This window comes from Rhineura floridana, chromosome 19 (assembly GCF_030035675.1).
Source record: "Rhineura floridana isolate rRhiFlo1 chromosome 19, rRhiFlo1.hap2, whole genome shotgun sequence".
Classification (NCBI taxonomy): domain Eukaryota; kingdom Metazoa; phylum Chordata; class Lepidosauria; order Squamata; family Rhineuridae; genus Rhineura; species Rhineura floridana.
In genome coordinates this window covers 4,364,066-4,378,325 of record NC_084498.1, presented here as the reverse complement: position 1 = coordinate 4,378,325, position 14,260 = coordinate 4,364,066, and the positions used below count along the sequence as shown (strand labels likewise).

At 45.3% G+C, this 14,260-nt stretch overlaps 1 protein-coding gene across 6 annotated transcripts in view; it reads right to left on the bottom strand.

Moving 5' to 3' along the window:
• Positions 1-10,782, bottom strand: part of HECTD4 (HECT domain E3 ubiquitin protein ligase 4) — a 151,461-nt gene extending 140,679 nt beyond the window's left edge. For all 6 annotated transcript variants that reach the window (XM_061603389.1, XM_061603390.1, XM_061603393.1 and 3 more), the window contains exon 1: positions 10,109-10,782. In XM_061603389.1, coding sequence (XP_061459373.1) covers positions 10,109-10,309 — 201 coding nt within the window. In that variant the 5' untranslated portion in view covers positions 10,310-10,782. The remainder of the gene's footprint in view (positions 1-10,108) is intronic.
• Between the last annotated feature and the right edge of the window lie 3,478 nt (positions 10,783-14,260).

Here is a 14,260-nt window from a genome sequence, read left to right as displayed (position 1 = left end):
ACCATATGACTTTCCAGTGTCACAGGAAAGCAAGGTATCTGGGAGCAGGAAAGGTGCTGAAAAACAAGCTGTGCAGAAGAGTAGCCCAGAAGCCACTCTCTTAAAATACAAATATATTCTATTTGTGTATGCAGCCTTTCAAGCACTACATCGTGTAAGCACAATACTGAATAGTTTCACAAGTACTTCTGGAAATTAAAAATGGTCCGTGGGGAAAAGGCGGTAGCAAAATTATTACGCTTCAATTTCATTCCACATTTTAATCAAAGTTATGGTTAAACACCTTTCAAGTCTAGGTTCAAATGATGCTGAAATAAGCAATACTTTTGCTCACACTGAAATGAAGGTACTACCACTCTGCTATCACAGGGCCATAGAAATATATTCCCCAGTGGCATCGACACGGCCCAATTAGTGGCAAATATTGTGTGTAGCTTATAAAATGCTTTAGGCTAGAAGAGAAGTTTCAATGACCCACTTTGTCATAAAAGAAACAGAAGAGTGGGGAAGTGAGCAAGGAACTTTACGGGAATGAAATTTTTGGGGGTGGGGGTGGGTATTTTTCTTCACAGATACCAGGAGTGCAAACATTGCATTTTTGGCAGCAGTAAATTGGGGAGGCTATACATATGCTGTGGGCACCAGAGAAAAAATGCAATAATATAAGGCAATACTACAAACTGGAACATGCTTTTGCAACACCTGGAGTTTCCACCTCTCTCAAGGATAAAAAACTGCACCTAAGTTTGTCTTCCTGCTAGGATACCCCATTTTCCTCAAAGAGGTTTTGTACTAATAGTCTGTGACTGACTGTGCTACCACTGGTGTCATGCTAATTGCTCATCCAAATTCACCAAAAAGGATCTACACAGATTTTGAAGGCATTAAACAAACATAAGGCATATGAATGACAGAGGTGGCAAGACCCATTCAAGTGTATCAAAGAGTCCTCCTTGTCCTGGAGCCAGTAAAATTGAAGAACCACTGCTGAATACAGATGGACTTGTTTGTCACTAGCAGCTAATGTTTGGGGCAGTCTACACATCTCAGCAGCCATTTCACATTTGATTTATTTATTTTAATTCTCTAGATGTTTAGATTGTTCCCTGACATGGACTAATTGAGAGGCCTTGGGTAAGTCACTTTCTATCACTTCAGTTCACTACCTGTGAAATAGTGGGATTAGTGATCTGTCTACCAAAAACTATGAAAACTCTCTGCAGGTTTTCTTTCTAAGGCATTTTTACCCTGCTCTTCAGCCCAAAAAGATCCCAAAACAGCTTACAGATCAATACAAAAACCTGGCAGTGCTTGCCTTCAAACTGACGGTCTAAAAAAGGCATGATGCAAAAGAGGACGGGGTGGAGGATGAGATCTTATGCCCCTTTAGATCTGAACATGCATGGAGCTGAGACTGTCATGTTGAAAAATATAAAACCGCGCTCTGCTTCAAAATGACAAAAATACTGAGACGCTACAAAGTCCAGTGAATCAGTTTACATTCAACTTTCTGACCATGAGATTCTAAAGCAGCTTACAACAGTTTAAGATATAACTTTAACTTCTGCTATTTCAGAGAAGATCTGAAAACCAAATTCCATCTCTGGGTCTAGAGTAGCAACCTATTTGGAGGACCCTGGGGTCCCTTGGTAATTAGTAAGATTATTTTGTATTTACTGGATTCTTAGCCCACCTTTTTATCCACCCAAGGCAGGCTAACATATCAATACATTGCAATATTAAGGTGGTGCACAACTTTCCCACAAGCTCACAACACAATTAAATTTTGCCTTCAACAGGCACACCCCTAATGTTCACATGGCACTGAGCTGAGGGCAAAAATGATTGGGCAGCACTATGCAAGAACTGACTTTGCAGCCTAGACCACTTCTGCAACAAACAAGTCTCTCTGGCAGGAGAGCCAAGGGAGAAAATCATTGGCACAGAGAATGTGTTTTCTATTCACTATCTTTCCTCCCAGCAGAACAGAACCCCTCATCTTTTCTGATAACTCCAAAGCGTGGAAGTTTGTTGCCCTCTGAACACCAGTAGGCTGGTTGGTCTTAAATGTGGATGCAGTTTCTGGCTTTTGCTTCTGTGTTACCTGGCATTTTCAGAAATGCCACATACAAAGTAGAGCTCTCCAAGGAAGCAAGTCGCAATTACTAAATCGAATGGGAAGTCACTTTGGCAGGCAATTTATTATAGGCATATGCTAAGGCAGGATATTAAAAACAAAAACAAAAAATGCAGGATAATTTAAGTCTGCTCTCAATCTAACCTAGAAAGAAACAGCAATTTACTAAGAGGTGTATTTTTAGCACAGTGCCTAGGAAGCAAGAATCACAACTTCTCAATAATGATAATGCACACCAAAGTCCATCATTTGGCAGCTCAAAAGATATCTAGAGCTTGCATAGAATCATAGAATAGTAGAGTTGGAAGGGGCCTATAAGGCCATCAAGTCCATCCTGCTGCTCAATGCAGGAATCCAAATCAAAGCATTCCTGACAGATGGCTGTCCAGCTGTCTCTTGAAGACCTCCAGTGTCAGAGAGCCCACTACCTCTCTAGGCAATTGGTTCCATTGTCGTATGGCTCTAACAGTTAGGAAGTTTTTCCTGATGTCCAGTCAAAATCTGGCTTCCTGCAACTTGCAAGTTGACAGTCCCTTGTGTCTCTTGTTCAGTACAGGCTACCCCCTTTCCCATTTTTTCATCTTTCATCCATCCTCTGGGTTCACACACTCCCACAGAAAATGTATTAATGTGAGAATAAACTGTTCAAAGAAGCAGAACTGACCTTCTCAACAATTACTTGGTTTGACAAATTTGAGGGGTGCCCACCTTTTACCATTCAGTTGGAAGTTTGCAACTGGAAGCCTTAGCCTGAGATTTAAGCCACCACAGATGCTGTTCAGATGCCAGAAGAGTTTCTGTCGAGCTCTGGCAACATCCCAAGTCCAGCTATGAACATACATTTGAGTTAACCTACACTGAACAAGCTGGCAGCTGAATGGAGCACATACTAAAAAGGACAATGACATGAATACATGGATGAAATTCTTTGGGGAGAAACAAAGGCTAGTTTAGCTGGATGTGCCCAACAGCTTACATGCTCTGAGCGGGATATTTACTTTTCATGCTGGAATGACAAAAGCACTCAGCATACCATATCAAAAGCTGTTTTTGAAACTTCCTTCCACTTCAAAAGTGATTTGTCATGACATGGGAGATCTGTTCTTCTTCAAGAAACGCAAGCCCCTCTTTGAGTGCCCAGAATTATCTGTGCAGCTGTATGAATCCGGGCCAAACTCAGTAACCCACATGACCGGGCAAAACCAGTAACCCATACACAATAGTTACAATCTTATTATATTGTAGCCATAAAATGCACTGGAAAGCCAATGTGATGTGGTGGATGGGTTGAACTTCGGCCAGCCTGGGGAAATCAGGTTCAAATCCTCCCTCAGTTATGAATCTTGCTAGGCGACTTGGGATCAGTTACCATCTCTCAGCCTGACCTACTTCAGAGGGTTCTTATGAAGACAGAGATGTAAGTCAATTAGCTAGCCTCAATTTGGAGGAAAGGCAAGATATTTTTAAATAAAATTAAAAATTATGTTTTGTATTATCAAGTTATTTTTAAAAAAATTAAACGTTGAATTTCTGATCCCCTCCTTGCTCAAGTCAGAGATTAAAATTTATTTGGTAAAATACCAGCAACAAACTGCCTTACACCTTTCACAATGAAAAAGTCATTTGCATCTTCAACTTTATTTCCAGTTGAACTATCACTCACTGGTTTGAACAAGAGCATTCCTGCATGGATTTCGATCTATCTGCATGTGTTGCTTAGTCATTAGACACCTATCAATTAGCTCCTAATGAAATAATAGGCATGTTGACATGCTGCCACCCAAAGGAGAGGGATGCAAATGAGGCCAGCCAAGAAATCATCATTTCCTCTCTGTATGTCCTTCCATGATTGACAAGGTGAATCACCAGTGGGAACCTTTGGAGAATGCTGCTGCCCTGGTTAGTAGCAAAAGTAATTTCTAAGGCACACAGAAGCTTCCCAGGGCTTGGTCTCATGATGGCAACATAAGTTCCAGGTAAATATCCACCACTGGCTTTGATTCAGTGAATCAGGACAAACTTTAAGCCAGTTTAAAGGGCTGACCATGTTACATGCATGCAAGGTATTTATTCTGCTCCTCTGGGTGATTTTTTGTTCCCTCTCTGATGCCTAGAATCACCAAGTACAGAGTAGTAGCCTATGTCCCTTGGTTAGCTTTTCCCTTACTTTTAAGGTCATAGATACTGTGGAAGCTAAAATCCAGTCCAGAGGCTTTCCTGACCCTATTGGAGATACACTGCACAAATGAGGAAGGTTCTTTGTCCACTTTAATAAGGGAAGCAGCTCTGTGCGCATATGAGAACAGTTCCCCAAAATGAAGAGGGTAGCTGTCGCTTGTGCACTAGAGCTCTACCAGAGTTTTGCAAAGAACTGATAAAATATCCAATAGGTATGCAAGTGTGGCAGAAACACAAAAGTGAGAGATGACAAAGGCCTGTTCCTCTACAGAGATGGGTTTGGCACACTGACAACTCCAGTAACACTCTAATAAGAGAAAGTCACCAAGCACTGCTGCTGACCAACTTATTTGCTCTAAACACAGAATTTAAAATATCAGGAGACAATCTCAGAGTACTTTATATGTAACTTTTATATACCCAGGTACCCATTATTTATTGAATAAAGAATATACTAAGGGCATGGTTACTAGGTTTGGCTAAATGCCTCCATGCACATGGCTGAAAAATTACTAGCACGGCACAATTTTCAGGGACACAGTGAACAATCAGGACCTGGCTAGATCCATGGACTACAGAGTCCACAGGAACAGCAGGTAAGGTTTATTTTATTCATTATAATAATTTAAATCCTGCTTTTAAAAATACAAGTTGTTCCAGGGTAAAGTAAAACAATATTATTTTATTGTATTTTATTAATGAAAACATATAAAATGAATATTTGTAAAAACCCTTGCTTCAACTCCTGCTTAAATAACTTTCCCAGGGAGGCTTTTCTATGGTTGTGGAGTCATTAATGAAAAGGCCCTGTCCTCAGTACCCAGCAATCTGATCTTTCCTACCAGCAGGCTAAACAGCGGGGCCTGTCTTAGGAAATGGTTAGGTTCATATGGGGCACATTCAAATGAAATGTGGGGTAGTTTCTTCCCTTTGGTGTGGGAGTTACCAGTATGTGCTATACAGGGCTGTGGAGTTGGTACACCAGACCTTCGACTCCGACTCCTCTATTTTTCTACTGTCCGACTCCGACTCCTTCATAAATGTCAAATGTATATTAACTAATAATAACAAATTAACTGTAGTAAAATGGTAGCACAAGGCATTTCATCACCACCACGTGAATCCAGACCTTGGAAAAGTTACTTTTCTAAACTACAACTCCCATGAGACCAATCCCTGGGGCTGATGGGAGTTGTAGTTTAGAAAAGTAACTTTTCCAAGCTCTGGATTCACGTGGTGGTGATGAAATGCCTTGTGCTACCATTTTACTACAGTAAATTTGTTATTATTAGTTAATATACATTTGCCATTTATGAAGGAGTCGGAATCGGAGTCAGAGTACATTTCTACCGACTCCGACTCCACCCAAAATTGCTCCCGACTCCGACTTCAACTCCACGACTCCACAGCCCTGGTGCTATAGACATTGACTGAGATGTTCAGGGGTTTGGGATCAATCGAAAGAAGTTGTTTCAAGTCCAACAGCTGAATAAAAATATAATATGTGGTTGGGCCACAGGCAAATCTCTGTTGGACCAGAACTGTTTTCTTTCCAGTCGCGCAATTGCCATCTCTTGCTGTCATTCCCCAACAGCTGGTATTCAGAAGTATGCTGCCTCTGATTCTGGGGCAAATACCATTACTGTGCATTCAACCTCCATGAGGTGTCACGGTAAATCCACCTTAAATCTAATGTTCTGAAGAAGCCCTGGAACTTAAAGAGTACTGTCTACAATTCTGACTGAAACCTCATTTGCTGCTAAGAGTGAGAACACCTGCCCCTGACTGGTACACTGCAAATTCTGTTCTTTACTCCTTGCGTGATTACGCGTAACCTCTGCTCCATTTCACCACATTTTATAACGCCCCCCCAAACTCCCACTTCCATTACCACCTGCCCATCCCACTGGAATGCATAGTCTATGAGCAACACTAGTAGCAGACCTCCATGGCTCTTCATATCAACACAGCAGAACAGTTAGATGCTGCTGCATGCATTTACACCCTGCAAATGTTTGGAAGCTTTATCTTTACAACCATATGTGTCCAAACCTTTTTTTATTTTTTTAAGTGAAAGCCTGAATTAGCTTCATCACTACCCTTTCTAACTCGTCCTTTGCCTGAATGGATTTCTGAAGCTCCTCTTTATTCCATTTATATACTTTTAATGCCACAATTATTGGGACAGGCTGCAAGGAACTCTAATTAATCGTGACCTCTCTAATGAGGCAATGTTCCCAAGTTCTTGCCAGAGGGTGTGCACAGATAACATGTAGGGAAACAATACATAAAATGTGCAATAAAGGAACAAGATGGCCTGACCAATAATAAGCCACAAAGAGCTGCATAGAGCTTATTTTGAACAAGCACATTTAACTTTTAACACCTAAAGATTCTGAGTACTTCAAGGGTTTATGTTATGTGCACACCTGAAGACTGCTACAGTGGTTCAGCTTCTAGATAAGTTGAACCAATGGAATAGTCAGGTTGAGTTGCTCTATCTGCGACTGTGACCTGTTGCAACACGGGATGATAGAAACACAGGGCTGAAAGGGGCCAACTCTCCCCACCCCCTCCCTGGGCACCACCATCAGCCCCTCCACCCCCATCCTTGTCAGTTATCCCAGGCCTCCAATGCATTTGCAAATCTGAGTGCCAAAATTAGCACCGTTTGGCTTAGGCTCAGGATGGGTAGTCAAAATATACCTGATCTCTGTCCTGTGGGCTTGCATGCTTTCCCTTCCTTCAGGTGCAAATTCCCTCCCTTCTCCCGTCCATGGTTTCCTTTAACTATGGGGTGATAGAGCTTTCACTACAATATGCCTTAATGTTGTGATTCCAATGAATCCATGTCCAATTTGTAAGGTAAACGATACAGTACAAGAATGAAATGTCTATCAATTGCAGTTTCTTTCACGAAACCAAAAGACCCCACATATCCGTTTTGATTCTGTGGCAAGTTTTACATCAGTTTTAGAGCCTGGACAACAGGAGATTTAATAAAGTAAACCTTAGAATCATGGCACACACTTTGACCAACTCTTGCACAGAAATGCCATGAGGAAGCCCAGATTGCAGCTACCAGGCATGTGATTATTTGAGCTATTAAAGGTTGCAGAATGAATGGATTCAACTCCATCTTTGCACACAAGCTGTACTGATACCAAAAAAATGAACTCTGGACCATAAGACTCATGAATCATTGCATCATTTTACACTCCCCCAGAAAAAGCAGATAACAGATGCCAGACATAAAAGCCTGGGCCTGCATTGTTAGTAAGATTCATTTTAATAACAACTGGGGTGCAACACTTAGACCATTCAACAACAGTAAAAAAAAAATCTGTCCAGAAAGATTCTCTTTTCAACACTACGCTGAAGGGCACCAAGAAGGAATTAACCTTGCTGTCACCAGAATCCAGTCATCATATTGCCCAGGCAACTGGCTATTATACCAGTTGCAACTCGTGGTTCTTTTTGGCAATAAGAGAGAGCCTTCTGCCAAGCCCCCAAACAAACGCAGGTGACTGAACATAAGCATTCAATGCAGCGCTTGCTGAACCATCCCCATTCGGTTCACGCCACCCAGCTTCTGACAAAGAACCTGTGTCACTGCAAGCCACACTGCTGGAGGAGAGGGCGGGGTGACAGAGGGAGGTGCATGAGGAAGAGATGCAGACTACCGAAGAGACAGCCATGCAAGCAGAAATGACTGACAGCAGCTCACCCAAAGTACATATTTCAAACAACACACAATTACGGTGTTATAAAGCTCTCTACAGCTCAGCTGCCCACAATTACCAGAGGAGAAGGAGAGGCTGAGGTGGTAAAGAATCATAGCTACTCCCCTTGGCCGTTCAACCATCATTATAATCTCCAGCCTTGATACCCAGCTCTTAAACACATCCCAGACATTTCTCTGTGAAAACAGATATACATTGTAAAGAAAACAATAGTAATAATTAAAACCACCATCAATTTTCAGAAGATCCTTCTCTGGGCAAATGAAGACAGGAGGATTCTGCCCTTCCTGGTTCAAAACAAGGGAAGCTTCAACTGCTTTAGTGTCCTGCTTCCTCCACTTTTGCTCCTGCTGAATCACCTTTTTGCCACCATTGCTATACATTTGGGAGTCAGGCCTGCCCTGACATGTGCATGGCTTGATGCTTCATTCTCTCCTAATAGCTGTCAGTCTCTCCCCCCAACCCATTATGATCCTAGTGCACCAAGACATTTTTTGAACCATCAGGTGCTTCTCTCTTGTCCTCATCCCCCACCATCCCTTATTGATTCTCCATCTGATACTTCACAGCTCCTCATCCTCCAACTAGTAATTGGAATCCCCTACTACATAGGATATCCTCCCTCATCACCACCCTGCTCCTCCTAAGCTTCCCTGACCCCTTCATCACTGCTACCTCACAGTTTTTGCTCCCCACAACTTTTACCTGAAAGTTGCCACAGCCTAAGTGCAGTCTCCCCAGTCTGCTCACTAACTACCATTCCAGTGAAACGCTTTGCCCTCATCATCTCTTCCTCATTTTGACTCTTGTTATTCATGCTTCCCTTGTGGCCTTCTCTCCCATCAAGTGCTAATTGACACCCCCACCTTCCATTATTGCTCTTTGTGACCCATCACCCCATCTTTTATTCTTCCTCCTCACATTCCTTCCAACAATAGCCCCATTCACATCTTTATTTTACCCTTATCCAATTTCTCCATTCGAGTTACCCACTCATGGGTTGACCATCCATGTCCCAATTTTGACATCTTACCTTATTCCAAAGCCTAGAGTTTGCTAATCCAGACACTCTGCCTACATTTTAACATCTCTTCCCAACACCTCTTATTTGGGAAAGGGCTATCCCTCAGTTTTTCTTTTCCATCATCCCTGATTTTTTCACCCCATTCTTTTCTCACCCCTTGATTGGAATACCACATAGTTCACACACACCTGGTTTGAACATTTTACTCCTCCCCCATCCCAATCCGTTGGCATGGGGAAGCAGTAACCAAGGGGTAGTAAAAGATGTCAAAATCATTATCTGAGTTTAACTCTGAAAGATCTCAATACATTATTGATTAAAAGCATCATCATCGAGGGGAGGAAAGGGATACAAGGGAGAGTGTGGCATCAAAATTTAGGGATAGGTTCCTCTACATCCATCCCCCTTGCAAATTTTGACCCTCCATTATTCCTCCAGCTGTTCCACTCCATCCACCTTGGCACCCCGTCCCCAATGTTATTGTGAGAGATTCATTCAGAGGGTTGGATGTTGATGATGATTATGATGATGAAGATGAATGTCCGGTCTCTCCCCCTCTTCCTGTCAAAGTCAGATTAGGATTATGGAAAAATTGGCCCCATCTTATTGGGAGGGATGGTGATGATGATGATGAATTATGTAGATGAAGGCCAGACGCCACCACAGAAACATACACTTTATCCTTAAAGCCTATTCTGCAGAGGTGAAGAGGCCATCATGAACAAGAATGATGATGACGACGATGAAGGCCGTATTCCCACCCATCCACAAAACTTATTGCTACTTCGTAGGGATGAGGATGACTTCGCCATCTCGAATTCCCCAATTCCCCCTCCAGTTAAAGCCTCAGCTACGGGAAGGGATGGGAGGTGTGCGTGGTGGGTTTCTAGTTGTGGTGCTGATGAAGGCCAGATTGAACCCCGACCTGATCTTACGGCCAAAGCCTAGCTCGCGGAGGAGGACGAAGGCCAGATCCTCCTCCATCATCATCACCACCACCCCTCCCTCCGTCCTTCCTCTCCTCACCTCCAGCTCGGTGTCTGCAGGCTCGGCCACGCCGACGATCTCGCTGGGCAGCTCGGCCAGGTCCGTGACCCGGATCAGCCCGTCGTGGAGGAAGATGGTCTCCTCCTTCACCGACAGCCACTGAGCCGAGTCCGCCGCCGCCGCCGCCGCAGCAGCAGCAGCGGCAGCCGCCGAACCCGACGCGCCTGCCGGGGACCCCATCAGGAGGAGGCGGCGAGGGAAGCTGAAGCGGCGTTGACAGCACCTGCCTCAGCTGAGGGGAAGGGAAGGGGATGCTGCGGAGGGGCGGAGGGAGGGCGCCAAGGCGGGTCCCTTCAGCCCCCCGCCATAGCGGGGAGGAGCTGAGCGAGCAGGCGGAGGAAGAGGAGGAAGGGGAAAGGGGGGCGAAGGGATTTGAGGGGGGCCGCCAGGTGTGGAGTGTCCCCGGTCGGTCGGTCGGTCTGTCGGTCCTCCTCGCCTTCCCCTCCCTCTCCCTCACACACACAGGTGACAGCGCGACGCCATGTTGGAGGCGGAGGGCGGCTGAGGCGGAGGGTCCAGCATGCACCGCGCGCGCGCCCCGAGACCCCTTCCCCCCTCCTGCTGGCAGAAAGCGAGCGGGAGACTGTGGCAGGGCCGTGACGCGCGGGCGGAGTGTGACTGACAGATTCCGCACGCGCCGCGGAGGGGAAGCAGGTGATGGTGGTGATGGGGCGGAGGGACAGGTCGCGCGCGGGCACAGAGGGCGACCGGACTCGCTCACTGGCCGCCGGGGAGAGATGAGCCCGCCCCTCTCGAGCCGGTGGCTCCGCCCCCTCCCCGCCTCTGCCGTCTCTTCAACTCAGCGGCTCGCGAAAGGATCGTTCCCCTCTGAGCGGTCACCCGCGGCGTGCCCCAAGAGCGGGAGTTCTTTGTCTCCCCTCGGGTTTGGCCCGATGCCAACGCTTATTCACTCCAAAACCACCACCCTTTGTCACAGCAAGCACCACGTATTCAGTGGACGTGGTGGGTGGCGGAGTTTCCTAAGCAAAAACGGGACAGGTCCCTGCCCCCAAAGAGCTTGCAAAAACAACGCCGTCGCAACAGCTTAAGGTTATCTGTGTCACCCGACAGGATATCCCCCTCAGCACAAATAAACATTTTATCCGTTCATTCTCCCACACAACCTCACTCTTGCCTGCTAATAGTATTACTAATAATAATAATAATATGCCATCAGTGCTCATTGTGAGTTTCATACCACAAAATAGCTCTCTGCACCTGAACAGGTTACAAAACACACATGCAGGGACTTAGTAACTTCAGGAACTTGTGTTCACCCAAAGCCTGTCTACTCTTTTCCTGCTTTTTATTTAACACACGCACCATCACTCTTTCCTTGCTGTTGTTGTAAATGGGTGTTAACCAATGTCAGACATAAGCAGAGTAGACCCTTAATTTCAATGGGTCTGCTCTTGAGTATGACAGCTATCTCTTCTTCATCATCACCATTATCTCTATAAACAGTGTGTTAAGTCTTACAGAATGCCATAAGTAAAACCTAAGGCCCTGCCCTGCAAGGAGCTTACAAAACAGAGGGAGGGGCTTAGCTTGACCCTTCTCAGCACTCCTCCCACCACTGAGTCTCCTCCCTTCCCCTGTCTTTCCTTTTGATTCCCAAGCCCTTTGTCTGTCAGGCACATGCAAATCCAGGACTTACTTCCACGGGTGTAGTGCTCCAGGGTCTCAGGGGGTCTTACACCCCTTACTTTTTTGGGAGCAGGGTTCCAGCAAGATCCTTATGTCTCCAGCATACTATGAGCCAATCTGCATGAAAGGGGAGTGTGTTAGCCACTGAGAAGAGCCTTCTAACATGCTTCCTTGTCCTTTCCTGCAGATTGGACCAAATCAGAGTGAAAGGAGTTAAGGCAGCCACTGAGAAGACTCTTCTCAGTAGCTAACACACTCCTGTTTCATGCTTATTGGCTTCTAGGGATGTCTGTTGTGGGAGAAGGCATTAACAAGGATCTTATTCTCAACTCAGCAGTGCCCCTCCAAACAAATATGGGAGGGAGCATGGCTGTGATTGTCATCAAGGGACCCTGCGCTTCCGAATTTGCCACTGCACCACTGCTTACTTCCTGCCCTCTTCAGGACCCCTCCCTATCCACACATGCAGTGGTCTTCCTGCCTCCACTCTTCCCTTTTCGCCTGAGTCAGTTACCCACTTCAAGTTTCCTCCTCATCCTCATACACATCTGCTCGCTTCTGCTTTGATCATAGGAATACAGTGCTAACAACTTACATAATGCCTTACAGGGTTTCACAGGTCTCTGCCCTCACAGAGCTTACAATCTTCAGTGGACAAGGGAAAACAAAAGAGGGAGGGAGCTCAATCCCTTCTTAGGACTATCCTTCACCACGCAAGTCTTCTCCCCTCCCCTCCCGCACTAATTTTCTTTAAAGGATCCTTTTTGGAAGGATGGTTATTGTGTATTTAGCCGCAAAAATTTTAAACTGCTGGTTGTTTTAATTGCTGCTGGGTTTGCTCGGTCTCTCAGGCACTACTCCAACACTTTAACCACTGTACCACACACTTCATTCCACCCCCCACCTGCCAATATTTCCTCCTTTTTGTTCCCCTCCTGCTTACCCTAGTTCTTATTCTCCTACTGGGAGGAAGGGCGGGATATAAATTTAATAAATAAATAAATACAAATTTCCCAAGTGTATGCCTATATTTTCAGTCTCTTACACACATACGCACATGCATAGCTTTAGAGTTGGACTGCTGAAAGTAAAATATGACGGGGTGGTGGTACCCACAGAGCAACGGAACCTGAAGTCAACCCTCTGATGTGAGCTTCTGCAATCAAGTCCACAAATTATTAACCCATAAAAATGCTTTTTGGCTGGCTGGCCTGACCTCCCACATCTCTGGCTGATAATTTCTGGCATGGTGAGACCCTGAAAAGCAGGGGAAGGGGGAGGGGGAGAGGCTATGTATCAAGGATCAAACTCTTAGAACATGAGGAGACTCACAGAATCATAGAACAGTAGAGTTGGGAGGGGCCTGTAAGGCCATCAAGTCCAACCCCCTGCTTAATGCAGAAATCCAAATTAATGCATCCCCAACAGGGGACTGTCCAGCTGCCTCTTGAAGGCCTCCAGGGTTGGACAGCCCACCACCTCCCAAGGTCACTGGTTCCATTGTCGTACCACTCTAACAGGTAGGAAGTTTTTCCTGATGTCCAGTCGAAATCTGTCTTCCTGCAACTTGAGCCTATTAATCCATGTCCTGAACTCTGAGATGATCGAGAACAGATCCTGGCCCTCCTCTGTGTGGCAACCTTTCAAATACTTGAAGAGTGCTCTCATATCTCCCCTCCATCTTCTCTTCTCAAGGTTAATCATGCCCAGTTCTTTCAGCCTCTCCTCACAGAGCTTTGTTTCGATTCCCTTGATCGTCCTTCATGCCCTTCTCTGAACCCGTTCTAGTCTGTCTGCATCCTGAAAGTGCGGTGTCCAGAGTCCTGCTGGATCTAACAAGCAGCCCAATCCTGTGCCTGCTTATTCAGAAGTAAGCCCCATTCAGTGCAATGGGTCTTTCACCCAGGTAAGTGTGCATAAAGGACTGCAGCCTAAGAATCCATTGGATTCAGGATCCTGCCAGCCACAGTGGTTCTTGTAGAGTGGAGGAGAGTTTGCAAAGGAAGAGGACAGGAGTGGCAGTTTTTTCCCTTGGGACGGGGGAACATTGCCCTGCATGATAGTGGTTTATAAAATTATGCAAGGTGTGTGTGTGTGTGGGGAAAGGACCTTATCAGAAACTTGAGTGGACGAGACGACAACAGTGTTATAACAGAAATCCCTCTTTCAACCCTGCCCTGCCATAACCTGAAAAGGAAGTTCTAATGAAATCAGTGGGGTATTGGGCAAATTAATTTGAAGAGTTTGCACTGCAAACCATATTCTAGCTTGTTCAATGAGGTGTGTTTGTTTTGTTTAACAGAGCATACATGCAGCTTCTCGCAGAATACTGAATTAGGGAGCTGACATACTTCAGCGGCAGGGCACATGTTTTGCATGCAAACTGTCCTCGTAGGATCCATGTGGGCCTATTTACTAGGGGACAGGCCCTTATCTCTGCCCTTATTTATCCCTATTCTTTCCTTCTTAGGATGCCAGGTTGTG